The 17,334-nt window shown below is 40.9% G+C and overlaps 1 protein-coding gene across 1 annotated transcript in view; it reads left to right on the top strand.

The window, feature by feature from the left end:
• The window catches only part of DGKI (diacylglycerol kinase iota), a 428,861-nt gene that overhangs the window by 383,830 nt on the left and 27,697 nt on the right, over nt 1–17,334 (top strand). The window contains 1 exon segment of the mRNA XM_049094866.1: nt 14,754–14,791. Coding sequence (XP_048950823.1) covers nt 14,754–14,791 — 38 coding nt within the window.

Here is a 17,334-nt window from a genome sequence, read left to right as displayed (position 1 = left end):
TTTTAAAAATCCATCATTTTAGCTTAAATTGTTAGAAATTTAGTGTCTGTGATTCCCCTTATTAGCAAAAAGAGAACCCTATATTCATTTTTATTCAAATTAAAGTTAAACATCTTGAAATTTATATATTTTTAAATTTCTGCTATCTCCTGAAATTGAAGAATTAAAACAAGCATAATAATTTTTGAGAAACTCAGAATGGAAGGGATTAATTAAGGTCTGGGTCCTTGTGTTTCAGCAAAATACTTCCAACTACTCCTTTGGGATTATGTGGGTTAATATACTCTTAGGTGTCCTTAAAATTAAAAAAAAAATGTCAGTGTTATTAAAACTTAATGCCAGGCATTGTCCTAAGGTGTGTTCTGATGAAGCTTAGAGAGGTTAAATACTTTCTTCCAGATCACATCAAACTAGTGTATATTGAACCAACTACTCCGGATATTTTAGACATATTTACTCTACAAAACAATCATAATAATACTACTCTTACCATTTTACACATGAGGAAACTAAGGCACAAACCCTGTAGGTAATTTTTCCAAGGTCCTATGCATAGTTGATAAGTGTTAGAACTTGGATTTATACTCAAGTAATCTAGATCCAGATCCCATTCTCAGTCACTGCCCCACAGAGTCCCTCAATAGCATTGCTAAGAGTCGAACTCATGTGGTAGGAAATCTTGATTCTTTTGGTTGAATGGAGATCTCCTACTTATTGGATGGCAATTCATCATTAAAAATGAGGTGTTTATTTATTTATTTATTTATTTATTTATTTATTTATTTATTTCATATCAGTGACCAGTACCTTTGACACAGGATAATTCAAAGATGTGTTCTTGATCTCCTATCTTCATACTTCCATGATCAGGGAAACAGTTTCTTCAATCAAGGAAGCTAATCAAGGAAACAATTTCCTGTCAATAGCATCCATTTTTCAAAAGGAAGAATTCTCGAAAGGTAGCTATTTCCTTAAGGAGATATCACAACCGGAAGACAATATTATGACCAAAATGGTAGTATATATTAAGAAAATCTGGTATTTTCCCTTTTATTTTCTATAAGCTGCTTATTAGCAAAATGTGATGAGTAAAGTAAACTCAGCTGATGATACAGCTGGAAACCTCACAGCTCTTAATTGCCTCAACTGGGAAGAGTCTTCAGTGTTGGCCATCACAGTATGCCACTCTGCAATGACTTTGGGCTAGCTAATGCAAAGTTGCTGGAGTGTTCTTTTTTGCCCCATATTCTATTTCTGACTATGGAATCCCCCATTGGCTTTTTAATTAGATTCAAACATTTTAGTGCTCACTTTTGAGGCCCCTTCTTACCCTGGTTTAGCTCATATGGCTTTATTGAATTATTTTTACTCCTCTGCTTGTGGGCCTCTCTCCATGTTCATCTCCTTTATATTCACCCAGCCATATGGTTTATATCACCTCCTACCATCTCTCTGGCAGACCACCTTCATTGTCATTCATTCAAATCCCTCCTTGGCACTCATTAATTCCCATGTGTTGGAACCACCTCCATAGATTCGAAGGACAAACAATGATGAATTTTCCTGACAACTCAAATGCCCACAATTTCTCCTTCCCTATTCATTTACTGTTTTTTTGAGTGTATTCCAAAAATGTTTCCCCATGGGTGGTGTTGCCCTTCTTATTTGACTATGAACCCAGTGAATAGAGATGTTGCCCCATTCTATGCTGTGCCCTGGCACAGAATTGATTTTCTCTATACAAATCTCACTGTTAGATTTGCTGCAGTATGTGGTGTTGGCAAACAGAAACTTTCAATACACATCTTTGAATTCCATTGTAGCCTCATTAACATTGTTCCCTGTTGGAGAAGGTAAGTTAGTCCTGGTTCTTTTCCAATGAAATTCAGTTGGTAATGTGCTGAAAAAAATGGCCTTTTATGGTGGCCTCACTGGGTGCTCCCCAAAGACTATGTGAAAAGGAAAGGAATAAAAATGATGGCATGCTTTTAGTTGGCTAGCCTTCTTTCACATTTTGTAGGAAAACAGACAATCACTGCTGATTAAAAAAATAAAATAAAACAGTACAAGCGAACAAAACAAAACAAAAAACCCTGGGCTTTCCAGAATCAGGTTATATTACTTTCTATGTGTCCTGACCCTGCTCTCCTCTCTCCTCCCCCTATCTTAAATCTCACTATTGATTGTAACCATATAATCCTTTGATCCTGTGGTTTCTTTGGAGTGCTTTGTTGGCGATCATCATCTAATTATCTTTTGAAGCCTTATTAGAGATGAGTGTATGTTGAGGGGGAGGAGTGCTCTTGACTGAGATTCACCTGCAACTTGGCTTGAGTTTATCTGGCCTCAAGAGAATATTCTAAGTATTTAAAACATTGCAAAATAAGAAAGTGACAAGAAAGGGGAGAGGAGGGGAGAACATTAACCCCCTGGTTTGCATGTAAGTAAGTGGATGGGTCAGAAGAGGTCAGCAAATAAGGTTATGTGTCACTGTTCCTCTGGCAACAGATGAAACTATCACAGATTTTATGCCTGCAAATCAGTTACTTCTCCACCAGGTGAATGTGCGAAAGGACAGGGGAGGTGTATGACCTGGTCCCTTGTAGTCATCGATAAGAGCAGAAATGAAGAATGGAATTGTGCTTACTTTTTAAAGTTTACTGTGTTTACTTAAGCTTTCTAGTGCATGAAATGATAGGAGCTGAGCTATGGTATGAACTCATATCACCAAGGGGCTAGACAGGTATGCTGACAAGTACAGTAGGACCCTTAGATGAAGGTCATCAACACTCCATTTGTCTGTTGTCTACTTGACAAGAGAAACCTCAGTATCCAGTGAATATTTTTTCCCCAGGGAGCTCCACCGAAAGCTGATTTGTTCTTTTGATGCCTTCCTCCTGCAAAGAACTATGTGGGTGTGGGCACTGCTTTCCCTGAATTATGGTCTTGGCCCAAGCGTCTCTTATCATGCTTACCAGTTGCAAAATACTAGAATGCCTCATCACTTTTTCAGTTGGAAGATGAGCCCTGGATATTTTACAGTACATTCCATCCTGGCATGTTCCACTTGGAAGCATTTTTTTTCTGTGTGAATTTTTGTTTGTGCAGGCTGTCTATGCCAGCCTTAGAGCTTGGAAATAGCCATCAGTCCAGCTCGCTTTCAAGCTAATGAAGTCAACGAAATGCTGCCTCATTTCAGCAGCCTTCTGTGTCAGTCCTCATTTTCTGGGTCCACCCCGGGTGCTCTACGTGTCAGGTCATGACTGTCTTAGCTGCACGCGGTATGTCTTCTTCCGGTCACCATGACTGCACGTGGTGCCCATAAGCAGTTCATTACTACTGCATTTCCTTCTCCCAGCACTGCTACATTTCTTTCTGTAGCCTCCCTCTTCAGAGCCGGGGAATTCTAAGGCATGGAGGCATGACAGCTGCACTCCTCGTGGCTGACCAGGGAGATGAAGGGAAGAGAGGACCTCGTTTCACCACCTAATGGCACCCTAGTACTGTCTGATGCTCTGTGCAGCCAAATAATGGAGGAGTGTAGAGCTGTCTTGCAAGTCACTCTTCCACATGCTAGGTTTCCATCCTAGCTTTGCCACATATAAGCCATGTGGCCTCATGCAAAGTGACTTAGCCTCACTAAGCCTCAGTCTGTCATACTTAAATGGGGGTGATGACAGTCACAGTACCTGTCCAGCAGTTGTATCAGAGTATTAACTTAGGTAGTATTTAGCTCTCTGCCTAGCGCATAGTTTGCCTGCAAATACTCACAAAAGGAAGGGACAGAGCAAGAGAGTAGATGTGCCAAAGAGAGCAAGAGAAGCTACCAGAGTCAAAAAACAAAATGGGAGAATCTTTTTCTATAAATAGACCCATCCCATTGTATTTGCCTGGACTTGGGATGTTATTCAGGCATGTTGTATTCTAACTTTCCTGGAACTAAACATCCTTCAGGTTACAGCCCAGTGGGCAGAGAGTGACTCATATTGTGCTGGGCAGTGGCCACTTGAATGTGGATGGTTGTATAGGGCAAGGACAAGACCATTATTTCAGAGTAAGGAGGACTGACCCCAGCCCCGGCTCTGCTTTCTGCTAGGGTGTGGGGTGTAGGGGGTGTGGAATCTAAGGCAGATCATTTCCCCTTAGACCTTAGTCTCTGCAGAGAACAAGCTGACCTGGCACCATCTAAGCCTTTTCCTGTCCTCTAAACTCAAGCCTTGGGATTCCTGGGTGGCTCAGTGGTTAAGCATCTGCCTTTGGCCCAGGGCGTGATCCCGGGGTCCCGGGATCGAGTCCCACATCGGGCTCCCAGCATGGAGCCTGCTTCTCCTTCTGCCTGTGTCTCTGCCTCTCTCTGTGTGTGTCTCTCATGAATAAATAAATACATACATACATACATACATACATACATACTCAGGCCTCTGAGCCAGGGAAGACTCCTGAGCAATGAGATACATGAGATGAACCCCAAAATGTCACCTTCAGTTTCGGAAGAGTATTTGGGAGACATCCAAGCTCTGCTTTCTAAGGAGCAGGCATATGGATTCCTGCAGATGAGTGCCAGTCTCTTAATATTTCTGCTGCTGATGACAAAACAGCACTGCTGTTTCCAAACCTCACCAGGTACTCACCTTCTGAAAAGAAAGAAAATCAACTTTGCAAGTGCATAAATGCTTCGGGCAGATTTCACACTGATAGCTTTCTTTAACAAGGTAACAAACTACATTACTATTTAATTATTCAGCTCGCAGCCTCTCTCTTGACAAAACGATGCCCTAGTGCTTATTGGAAAAGGGATTTGTAATCAGCCAGGACCCATTCAATTTTGTGCAGTCTGGTGACATTTCCATCCCATCTTGTGCTTAACCAAGTAAAGGCAATTATTTCAGCCATTGCAAAAACAAAAAACAAAAAACAAAAAACAAAAAACAAAAAACAAAAGAAGTAGTGTTTTATAAGACCACAGAAGACCATGTTGAAACCATATTGTTTGTGTAGCTGCTTGTTCTATTTCTCTGACCATGTGCCTCTTTGGGCCTCATATCTTCCCTAACTCTGTGGGCTCATTCTCAGAAAGCAGGGCTTACCCCAAGATGTTCTTTGGGCATCCGATTGCCCAGCAATTGTTCTCTATAAGCTCCTTTTATATTTGAGGAAGACAGTGATAGTCTTGGTCAAAGTTGTATTCTGAAAAGGGAGTTGGTGAGTGATTTTTCAGTGATGTTAAAAAAAAAAAAAGTTTTTGGCCTCACATGACTGTGTCTTGGAAGCTGTTCTCTCCAGATGCCCTCCATACCCCCTTCCTGCCTCTTTTCTCTCTACTCCCATTCTAGACATGCTACTCAGTCAAGTGAACCCATTTATCACTTGTTCCGTCATGCCTCCATGCCAGCTAGTCTTCTTCAGGGAAAACCCTCCACCCTTACTTATTTTTTACTAGGGCAGATCTTCCCTTTTTGGACAATTTCTTATGACTTTCCCAGGAAATCATTCCATATGCCACTCTGTTTCCTTAGCAGTCAGGGGGCTATGAGTAGATATGTAATTATACATGTGTTACTTTATGGATGACTCTCTTTCTTGAGAATACATGAGTTCTTAAGAAGAGCGAAGGTTTAGTTTTTATTTCTCTTCATGGCAACTAGATGGTAAAATCTGCTCTTGAGTAAATATTGAAGATGTGCTCATGCACTGAAGCCTGTTCTATTTTGTATCTTCCTCGGAAGCTTCCAGACTAACCATTTACTTTAGAATTCTTGCTTTTAAGGTGTGATATGGCTTCAGTCAACTTAGCATAATGTCAAAGTGAAAGTTGAAGTTTACTGTTCATTTCTCTGAAATAAAATGCTTAAGTTTTCTGTGCTTTTGGTTCATATCTGTCTTATGCTAATTCAGGGAAGGTTCAAAATTAGCATTTTATTATAACTTGATTAGAGGTACAAATTGTATTTACAAGTATACATGAGAGCAGGTTCTAGAAACTATCTTTTTTTAAAAAAAGTTGGACACTTTTGCTATATGTGCATTTTGCTGCTGGATGTCCCTGAAAGTGACTTTTGCAATGTTAACCCCTCCCTGGTTTTACTTGTGTTCTAGGGAGGAGTGTTTGGGCTCAACCTGTTCTTCCTTTAAGTTCAAAAGGCCTTCATCGTACAGAGTGGTCAGTGTGCTGCTAGACAGTGATAAGCTACTTACTGTGCATTCCGATGACCAGATGACCTATAAACCCGTCATCTTTTTGAGCCCCAGAGCGCATTCATTTGTACTTGGATCCTGGCCTTAAACACCATTTCCCATATGCCGTCTTGATGTTTGGTTAAAACCAATAACCATCCATCACTTTCAGGCCACGTCAGACCTGCTCGCGGCTATCATGGAATGAAATATGAGCGCAGCTATTCCACCTAAGTTCCTTTTAGAGGTCCTGAAGGACACAGCTACAATATATCAGATGAATTCAAGGAGACCTATCACAGGAGAAAGGTGGCCTGATGTTGAGAGGCGGGATGAAGCCAAGGCCCTGATGCAATCTCCAAGGTCCTTGGTGAGAGTCATTAGGAACCAAGTTCAGCCCCAGCACCACTTGTACTTGGCACCTTCCTCCCACCTGTGAGGCAAATGAGGACTTTGCTTATTTGTTCTTCCATTTCTCTTAGCCTCTCAGGATTATAGCTCTATCATCTATAATGCTGGGAAATCAAAAATAAAGTTCATCAACCTGAGTTAAATTCTCTCGGGGTTGTAGAGGCAGAGGACTTTTGGAGGGTGCTAGAATTTTTTTAAATCTCTCACAGCACTAAATTGGTTCTAATATACTAAGAATTTTATTATTTTTTTAAAGATTTATTTTTTATTTATTTATGATAGACACAGGGAGAGAGAGAGAGAGAGAGCGCGTGAGAGAGGCAGAGACACAGGCAGAGGGAGAAGCAGGCTCCATGCTGGGAGCCCGACGCGGGATTCAATCCCGGGACTCCAGGATCACGCCCTGGGCCAAAGGCAGGCGCGAAACCACTGAGCCACCCAGGGATCCCCTACTAAGAATCTTAATATGTACCACTTTATCCAAATGTGAAGGAGAAAGAGTGTTATTGTGGACTCTGGTTATATGGGGTTCACGAATATGAATTGAGTAAGGTGTAACCAGCTTAAAACCCTTTACATATATGAAAAAATCTTCCCTGTTGGTAGAGACTTAACAGTTGTTGAACAAAAATAGTTGATGGGATTCTGTAAAAAAGAATTTATATTTTTCCAGTTTTAAGGGAATGGTTGGATATTACTTTAGAAGGTGATGTTATATGTTTTTAAAACTGTTGGTGACTACATCCAAAGATTAATATATCATCACTAGAGAACATATTAATTTTGAGTTTAATAGATTCTCAGGAAGGCACTTTCAAGAACCTGCCTCATCCCTCCTGTGACTATTGGCACATATTTTACACAGCTGTCTGAAACCGTGACTGGGGAAGACCTGTGAACTTGGCTTCTCTAGCCCAATGCTCAAAGCAAATTAACCCATGAAATTTCTCTTTACACCAGTCCAAACCTTACCAGTGATGTTCTAGGAAATAACTATTGCTTAGCATAGGGCTCTGATTTGACCCATAATATAAATATTCCTGGTTCATTGAGATACTTATGATGTTGTTTCATGGCATCTAATAAACGCTATTAGATGCCTGAGAAGATAAGAACATATTTTTAACTCTAAAATTGACTGCCAGGTGTAGCAGGGGCCAGTAAAGTGGGCTTGCTTCCATTCCTTAAAATGCCTTCCATGATTCAGGGGGGTTGGAAGAAGATTGAATGATAGCTCACTGTATCACCAGACCACAGTATCAACCAAGTGTTTCTTAAGCACTTCATATAGTTCTAGTACTAGAGCTTTTATTGAAAGAGGGAATGTAGATAAAACAAAGAGAAAAAAAAAAAAACAGTTAAAACATAGCCCCTGTGCTTTTGGCTTAAGTGCAGAGATGGGGCTTACACATGTGAAACAACCAGAGAACAGTTTTGCAACCCCAGGTAAACAAATGGGGTGTTTGGGAGAGACATCTGGTCTCCTCACTGTTTATAGCTAATTCCAGGGGGGAAATAAGAGAAATGGAACCAACCACTTCTGAAGGGAACACGTCCCGTCCTCTGGCAGCAAGGTAGAAGTTTTCTGCCAGGAGGGAACACTGGATAGGGGGCTGTTTGTTTTTTCTCCAAACAGGAAACTCCTTCCATGCCAATAGTAGCTTCAAAAGGATCTCAGCAGCAGATGGAAAGAACCCATATGCATTCATGCATTCAATTAGCAGGGACTAATTCAATTTGAGGATTAACTCTGTCATTAGAGAGAAACAAAACCTATTTAAGTCTCCCATCTATGGTTACACACTCTGAGTGCCATTGGCACAGGTGGTGGGTGAATATTAGACCATTGTAGCATTTAATGGCCTTCAGATGTGCTGATGGAGTAATCCCATTGATGAGGAGATCCTGGAGATGTGTGCTCTGAGCCCTCTGCCCTGTATCTCAGCAATGGAGGAGAAGCCGGTAGGCCAGGTGTGAGGGATATGGGACTAGTTTGGTGAGTGAGTCCTTGCTTGACTGGAGGAGGAAAAAGAGGAGAGATGGTGGGTTTTTTTGTTTTTTGTTTTTTGTTTTTTTTTACATCTGGTTATTAAAGAGAATTTCAGGGTAAAGCTTACCTTAGATAGACTTCTTAATTCAACTCAACAAACACTTGTCTGCAGTGTCTTCTACTTGCCTTTCTTCCTCCTGCTTCAAAAAGCTGATCCTTCAGATAAGCAGCTGGCAGCATTTTGTATTTTTCTGCTGAGATATTCATGACCTAAAACAGATGACGTTGTATGCAAAACACACTACTATAGATGACACAGGTAGCAAAGGCTATGGTTCAAGGTCATTTCCCAATGCTAACCAAAAGTCAGTGTCAGCCCTCTTAATCAAGGCCTGTCACAATGCTAGCGTATGATGTGACCGAATTTTCCAAAAACATTCACAGCATTATCTCCCCATCCCACACATTATTCTTGCCGTATGACTTTGACATTCTTTTCATTGAGATGTGGGGGTCTGTGTCTTCTTAAATATGGGCAGACTTAAGACTGTAGCAGCAGAAGTGACACTACATGATTTCCAAGGCAAGGTGACTTCCATGAGGCTTTCTTGGGATGGTTGCTTTTGAAACCCAGCCACCATTTCAGGGGGAAGCCCAAGCAGCTGGAGTGTCATGCTTGAGGATCTAAAGCAGCTGGAGCCAGCACCCAGTTTACCTGTCATGTGTAACCATCCTGAAAGTGGATCTTTGAGCTCTCAATGGAGCTGCCCTACCTGATGCCAGGTGGAGGGGAGACAAACTTAATGGCTGAATATGGCCCAAGTTGCAGATTTTTAAGCAAAACAAATAATAGTTTTGTTTGAAGCCACTGTGTTTTGGGATGATGCGGCTCTGTGTTACTATATAACAAAGAGCTGATACAGATTTTGCACCATTGTAAGAATAATCTTGAAATTGTTCCAATATATTTAAAAACCCCAGTATTTTAATTATTAACAAATAACTTGGCACATAGCTTATTATCAGTTGTCAAAACCTCCCCTAGACTTATATTAAAATGTAGGAGTCTTTCGAGATACCAAATTCCTCCGTTCTCTCACCTCATCTTGTTGAGTATGACTATGTAAAATAATACTAATTACAGTCATTTTCATGAGCTGCTTCTCATTTATGCCTCATTAGCATAATTCACAGTAGTTATCCATACCATTCATTAAGTGAGTGTTAGTTACCTTTGCTGTATCTGATGATGATACTAGATTCCATTTTGGGGAGCTAAGCCTTCACGGTCTGTTGCTCATGTCCCATGACTGCTTACAAAGTAGAAAAATTGGACAGAATGCTTCTGATAAGGAAAATATGGGAAAAGGTCTGCAGAAATATGTATCTGAAAGAAGTAGGCTCTTGGGCACCTGACAATGCAAGCTATCTGTGACTATGCAATAAGTAACTTTGAATAAAGGGGAAGTAGGAAGATGCCCATCATGATCAGACTAACAGGACTGTGAACACAATATCTGCCCTGCATGCCCTCTCTATTCAGTGGCTCTGTCAGCATAAAAAGAGTTGGATCATAAAGGATAAACTGACTTCATTTTGTATGTGATGCATTCATGAAATTTTTATTAGGGGTTATTTGCTTTAGTTTTTGCCCACCTTGATCCTAGTTCAAGAGGAAATGGCATGGTGGAAGGACTTCTCACATAGGGGTCAGATACAATAACATTAAAGAAACTATAAAAAAAAATAAATAAATAAGAGTCTCTGTCATCTGGGTTGCTAACTACCTGTGTGACCTTCTGTGTGATCTTGCAAAAGTCCAGTTACTTCTCAAGCCCATTTTTCTCATCTATGAAATGAGAAGTTTAGGCTAGGGCCCCAAATAGCTCTGGAATATAGAACATGACCACTGCTGAAGGAATGGTTCTCGCATATGCTTCTTGCTTTGTGGATGAAATATTTCGGGGTAAAAAGTATGCAGAACTTGGCAAAGCCAGTGATATATTTATGCCAGGTATATATTTATGCATCAGCTGATTTCTCCCACTACCTCAGGGCTCTACAAGCTACTCTTTGTTCTATGGTGGTTGTTTGTACTTTTAATTTTTTTCTTCCACAATTTTTTAAAAAAGATTTAAGCAGCTGCTGTCATTAGTAGGTGACAAGCAATTTGGAAATAGAATATTAATTTAAGGACTGAGAAGCAGCATGAAAGATTAAACTTTTTAAATAGACATAAGTGTTCAGAGTTGAGACTATATGATGTAGTTATTTCAGCTGATTTATTGAGAACTCAGATATGTGGCTTTGCCAAGTCTTGTAGACTTTATATTAAATATTTTTGATGGCATAGCAAAAACTGCAACCTTAAACTATACCTTTGGAAGTAGTCATATGCCAAACTCTACAGCTGTAATTGGCCTTAATCTAACCTCATTTCATAGGTGAAAAATGGTTCTTTTTCTGTGTAGTGAGGTCAAAAACATTAGTATTCCGTAGTGTTCTATGCAGGAGACCATAATAAATCCTCTGGTCCTTGAGCTTATTTAAAAGGCAGAGTCCCAAAGGAACTGACTTTATCTTCATTATTCTAACAAGAGAACTGAAGTTTAGTAAACTTGTGCAAGGTTATAGCTAGTTCATGGTGCTAACCGGCAGTCTGGTTCTTGACTCAGTTATGATGTATCCCTTCGTAGTTTGGACTTCTTGCCAAAAGCCAGTTCCCTGAGAGGATAGAGTTTGTTTTGTCCAGAAGTATCCCCAAAAGCTCCAACAGGGCCTGGCACAGGAGCAGGAGGCCAGCCAGTGCCCCCAGTGGATTCTTTGGTCCCTATCCTAATTCCAGTGGGTAGCCATTATTCCTTCATGCATGATTCCTGAGGATATCCAGACTGTTGGGAATCGAAGCCAAAGAGAGAGACAAGAAGGAAGATAGTGGGCAGCCTGGGTGGCTCAGCAGTTTAGCACTGCCTTCAGCCCAGGGTATGGTCCTGGAGACCGGGATCGAGACCCGGGATGGGGCTCCCTGCATGGAATGGAGCCTGCTTCTCCCTCTGCCTGTGTCTCTGCCTTTCTCTCTCTGTGTGTGTGTCTCTCATGAATAAATAAATAAAATCTTTAAAAAAAAAAAAAAAAGAGAAGAAGAAGGAAGATAGTGATTCCTTCCTGGCAGTCCTGACTTCTCAGCTCCAGGATATTTACTGGATAGCAGTTTAATGGAAGGCATAGCATTGAAGGAAAAATCAACCATTTCATACAAATTAATGATTCCACTTCTAAGCTCTAAAAATGACCAGCTTCTCAGTTCTCTACTCCCTTAGTTTCCTGCCTAACTACACAAGTTTCTGTGATTTAATTGTCCAGGAAACTTACTATCCATCTACTCATTTACATCCCATCAGCAATTTGACTTCCTTTCTTTGCATTTGGGAGCATGATTTCCCCAGTTGGAAAGAGTTTTGGAAAAGGCGGGAAGGCAAGCTTGGAGCTCAAGAAATAATAAAGAATAATACTATAATCATAACAACTCATTATTTGTTTTTAAAGCTTGATCTTCCAGAAGGTTATTTTCTGGAGTTGAATACTAATAGGTTCACGCTCCCTTTATGCAGAGGAAATCTTAAACAACAGTGTTCATGGGGAAGGACATTAATCAAGAGAAAGAAGTGAGCCTTGAGCCTAATAATGTTTGCATAATAGCAACCCTTGGGTGTATTGCTTGACTTAAAAATAAATATCCCCGCTTTCCGTCTCCAGTACAATTGGAAATTATCTGTGGTTATGATTCTGTTATATGATCCTCTACCTGTTCATGGAGACTTTAACCCACAAGGCAGCTGGAAACCAACAAACATAGCAGTGCTTGTGAATGTTGGGGTAGACATTTAAAGAGGCTATAATATGGGCAATCTGGAGAAAGTGAGCAGGGAACAGGTCATAACTCTCTTTCCGGGAGGAGAAGGGTGGGATTGAACTGGCATGGTTGACATTTATATGCTTCCCTGCTTTACTTTTGCCTCTGCAGTGGTTTCTCACCACCTGCAGGATAAACTCCAAGTGCCTTATCTAGACGGAAGAGGTGCTCACTGGGTGGGGGATTCCTCTGACTCTGCAGCACCTTACCTGAGACCACTCTCCACCTCAGGGAGGATAATATACAGCTCTTTGCGGGTTCCCTTAGATAATACAACTTAATTTGCATGTCTTTGTTCAGATCCTCCCTTTGTTTTGCCAGGATGTTCCAAATCTTCTTTGCTAATTAATCCCATTTACCATGGAAAAGTTGGCTTAGGCTTCATCCAAGAAATCTTTGAACTCCACAGCTAATCAATAAGCTTTCCCCTGACTCCTAATATTTTTCGTTCTTTCTGTTCTTTCTCTCATCCTTTCCTTCCCTTCCTTTTCCTTTTCTCTCTTCCCTTCCTGGTGCTCCTTCAATAGACTGTCTTTACTGTCTTGATTTGTTGCTTATATGCACCGAATTTTATTACACAAAGGCTTTAAATTAATGAATTCATTTTTCTTCTTTTCTCCCCCTTTTCTCTTGACTTCTGGAAAATGTTTCAATATAATCTTGAAAAAATGGGCACTCTACTGTTTCAAAATTATAAAGCTTTCATTGTTGGTTTTGTTCTTGCTATAGAGAGATGAACAGGACAGCTATTAATTTTATTTTAAAAATTAAGAAAGTTGGTTCATAAACATTGACTTGTTAAACTTACATGTCTGCTAAGTTAGAGATTAGAATTAGACTCCAATCCAGTGCCTTTTTTGGATTTATTTATTTATTTATTTATTTATGGAGAGAGAGAAAGCATGTGCATGCAAGTAAGGGGCCCGGTTGTCACCATAATGCAAGTCCCTGTGTCCAACCCCGGCCTCTGTGCAGTGCCCTCTGGGAGTCCCCCCTGTAAAGCTCCACAAGGCTCTGGGAGGCCTGAAGAAAAGAAAAGTAAATAGTCTTTATAGGCTATCAAGTTTATACTGTTGTGAAAAGGCACCGCAGTGGTGCTCCTGGGTGGCTCAGTCAGTTACGTGTCCGACTCCTGATTTGGCTTAGGTCATGATCCCAGGGTGATGAGATCAGCCCCACGTTGGGCTCTGCACTCATTGGGGACTCTTCTTGAGATTCTCTCTCTCCCTCTCCCTCTCCCTCCGCCCCTCCTGCAGATGCTCTCTGTCTCTAAAATAAATAAGTCTTAAAAAAGTAAAAATAAAAAATAAAATGATGCTTTGAAAAATAAAATTCAAGTTACTTTCTTCTAAAATTTTGTGTTGTTCAAGCCTTAAGATCATCTATGTTTTCAGTAGTTCTAGAATCTAAATACTTTTTTCTGAAGGGACCATTTCTATTCCAATGCACATGTTCCCTTCAGGAGACATCACTGTCATTAGATGCTTCCAAATCCTGCCCTCTCTCACCAGCTCCCCCTTCTATCTTCTCCTCTACCTCCCAAGTGACTTGTATGTCCACTTTGATTCTTTGCCCCTGGAGCTACATATCTTTACAATTAGTTTAGGCTTCCTAAGACTTTTAGAGTTCTTTTCACAAGAGTCATCAGGATAGATGCTGACCACATGGTTATTTTCCGTAGAACATAATGAAGCATACATGTTCCCTCCTCACTACCTCCAGTCCTCTTCATTTCCATAACAGTAGAAGTTTGTTTCTCACTATAGAGCAAAATTACTAGTGATTTATAGGACCCCAAGAGGACAAAGCGAAAGGAATTGGAAAGAAGGGAGCAGAAACGATCATGATTAGGCACCCAACCTGCCTCAGTAGATGAGTTGAGAAATCCCTGTGATTTCATCCATCATTTCAGTCACTCTGTAAGATTTAGACTTGCTGGTTGATAGATGTAGAAATCGGGCTCAGAGGGCTTCCATGATTTGCCCGCAGCTTGTGTTGGAGCTAAGATTTGAATCTAACCTCTGTAGCTCCAAGTTTTATGAGGAGTGTTCGGGTAGATTCTAGAATGATAGAATGGGTACCTGGGTAGCAAAAGGATGAAGTGAAGGCGTTAGCCTGTTGCGAGATTCAACCTTTGACATGTTTCTCCTTCCCTGATTCCTGCTCCAAATGTAGACTATTTCTGCAAAATATGGATCCAGCCCTTTGTGTATTTTAATGAGAGGGTCTTCTACTAATGGGACATCTCTCTTTTGTCTTCCACAGCAATTTTGCAGGCAGTAATAGCTGGTGATCTTATGAAGGTAAGATATCTTCCTACCCAAACTTTTGGTGATTCTTTAAGAACTTTAACATCGTTTCTCACCAAATTTTCATGATCTCTCATATGTCATTTATCATCCCCCTGCCTGTGCTAGCTGACTTGAAAGGGGAAGGATGCTCTTTTGAGAACTGGGCAGAGAGGGCCAGAGAAGTCTTCACAGCATCTCTACATTTCCTAACAGTGAAGAATGTATGCAGGGGTACCATGCTGGTTGCCTCAACTAGTTAACATGGATCACACATTCCCTGGATGCAGTGTTCAGGGTGTCTGGAATCCCTGCTCTCTAGAAGCTGATATTTGACATTTAAAGGTTTCTTTTTAGATAGGTCTTGAAATGAGTGCATCTGTAAAAATTATCTGGACAACACCCAGAAATACATTACCCAGGCCAGAGCTTACAGCTTCCAACAGTATTACAGTTTTGTATGTTGAGAATAACAAGTAAGCAAAAGAACACACTTTGTCTCCCTCGAATACTTGAATTCAGGCTTATATTTTCTTAGTTTGGAGGGAAGGAAGTGGTCACTGCTGCCTCTAGAGGGAATGCAAATTCTGGAGTCAGAATGCCTGGGTTCAGATCTTGGCTCTGCCGTTCACTGTATGTGTGACCTTGTATAATCATTTAATTCTCTCTGTGCCTCAGTTTCTTCAGCTGTAAAATTGAATAATGGTGCCTCTTTCCTTTATTGTGAGGATCAAATGTAACAACACATGTAAAGCTCTTAAGACTTTTTATTATATAGAAGGGACTCTAAAATGCTACCTAGTGGTGTTAGTCTGTGTTTTTTAAATAAACATAGTGGAGATGCAAATATTTGTTATAAACTATAGTATAGTCCACGAGTATCCTAAAAGCTATATTTGGTCTCACATCATTTTCAGGCGTTGGGACCCATGACGGCCTGTATATCCCCGTATAACCCGCACTGGCATTGATCTGCTCTATAATATTGGCAACTGCATGGAGGCAGAGGCTCTTGCCTTACTCATTAGCCTGTGGAGTGTGGTGCCATTGCAGACCGGGAAACCAAAACCCTTACAAGAGAGCTGAGAAGCACTGACCTTGCTTGCAATTTCCTTTGAAGCACATCTGTTGAATAAACTGAGAAACCGCTGTGCTGCAGTGTTAACAGGTTACTAATAGGAAACAAATGGCGAGAAGGTTGCAAGCATCTTGATAAACTGCCATCTTTAGACACATAATCCTAGAAATGGTGCCTGTGGCAGTGTCTAGAGCAGAATGTTACGAGGAACTGTTACCCACAAAAGAAAAGTATTCCCCAAGCAGCGTACCTGGGAGTTTGATGCTGTTGTCCAGCCAGCAGTGGATTGAACCCATATTATCTTGTACTCCCCACAAGGCCTTGTATTAGATGCTTTGAGCAGTCTTACGATGGGATTCCTGCTTCTGCAGAGCTTCTAAGTCAAAAAAATTTTGCAAGCTGCTGTAAATTTGGAGTCTTTTTATTTCACTGTGTGTGTGCCTTTCATTTAAGTAGCATATTTTTCAGGTCTCTGGGTATACAACCACACTTTTTTTTGTGCTTAATAGAGAATTATTTGAAATATGAGCAATTGCTATATTCAGTTGGTTATCTTATTACATTCTCTGTTATAATCATTTTCCTAAGTGCCTAAGAAATGACTACACCGTGGAGCACCTGGGTGGCTCAGTCAGTCAAGCATTTGCCTTCAGCTCAGCTCATGATGTCAGGGTCCCTGGATGGAGCCCCTGCATCAGGCTCTCTGCTTAGTGGGGAGTCGGCTTCTCCCTCTGTGCTCTCTTTCTCTCTCTCAAATAAGTCAATAAATAAAATCTTTTTTTGAAAAAGAAATTATTTAAGTTTATTTATTGAGAGGTGAAATATAGTGACTTAGAGTTTTTCTTACACCTTTTTCTCTCTTTCCTTCCCAAGTCTTTCTTCCCCTTTCCTTTCCTCTTTTCTGCCTTCTTCTGGTTCTCTGTCCCACCCAGAAAGCATTATAAATACTAAATATTGCATGTGTCTGTAAGAGAGAGAGCACACACCAGACAGCAGAGAACTGAAGACCCCAGGAAGCAGTCAGTGTCAAGGGGTATTGGGAGTGGCTTCTGTGCAACTGGGATGCGTCAGATACCCATGCACTGACTTAATGTCTGTACTGTCCAAAGACCCCACAGAAAGGCAACATCCCAGCACCTGATGGATTGAGTCTGTGCTAGTCCATCAAGCGCAAATCCTTTGTGGGTCTGCCTATAAAGAAAGGGAGTGTCATTGTAAGATTGTTATTGACCAGTACCGGATATGCTTAGATTTTGGAGGGACAACTATTAGCTACCTCTTGCTGTCCTGTGGTTGAGGACAGCAAGCCACCATATGTTCTTTACTTCTTTTCAACTCTTCTTTTTTGAACTATTTTCAAGGAAGTCTTCCCTGACTCCTTTTTTTTCACTCTGTAATAGCCTCCTGTGTTCTTCTGCATTCCTGTCTCTGTCTTCGACATCTGTCCTCCCCACAGACTGCAAGTTCTCGAGGCCAGTGG

The sequence above is a fragment of the Canis lupus genome, chromosome 16 (assembly GCF_003254725.2).
Source record: "Canis lupus dingo isolate Sandy chromosome 16, ASM325472v2, whole genome shotgun sequence".
Taxonomy (NCBI): domain Eukaryota; kingdom Metazoa; phylum Chordata; class Mammalia; order Carnivora; family Canidae; genus Canis; species Canis lupus.
Note: the sequence above shows the minus strand (reverse complement) of the source record. Positions and strands in the feature narration are given on the sequence as shown.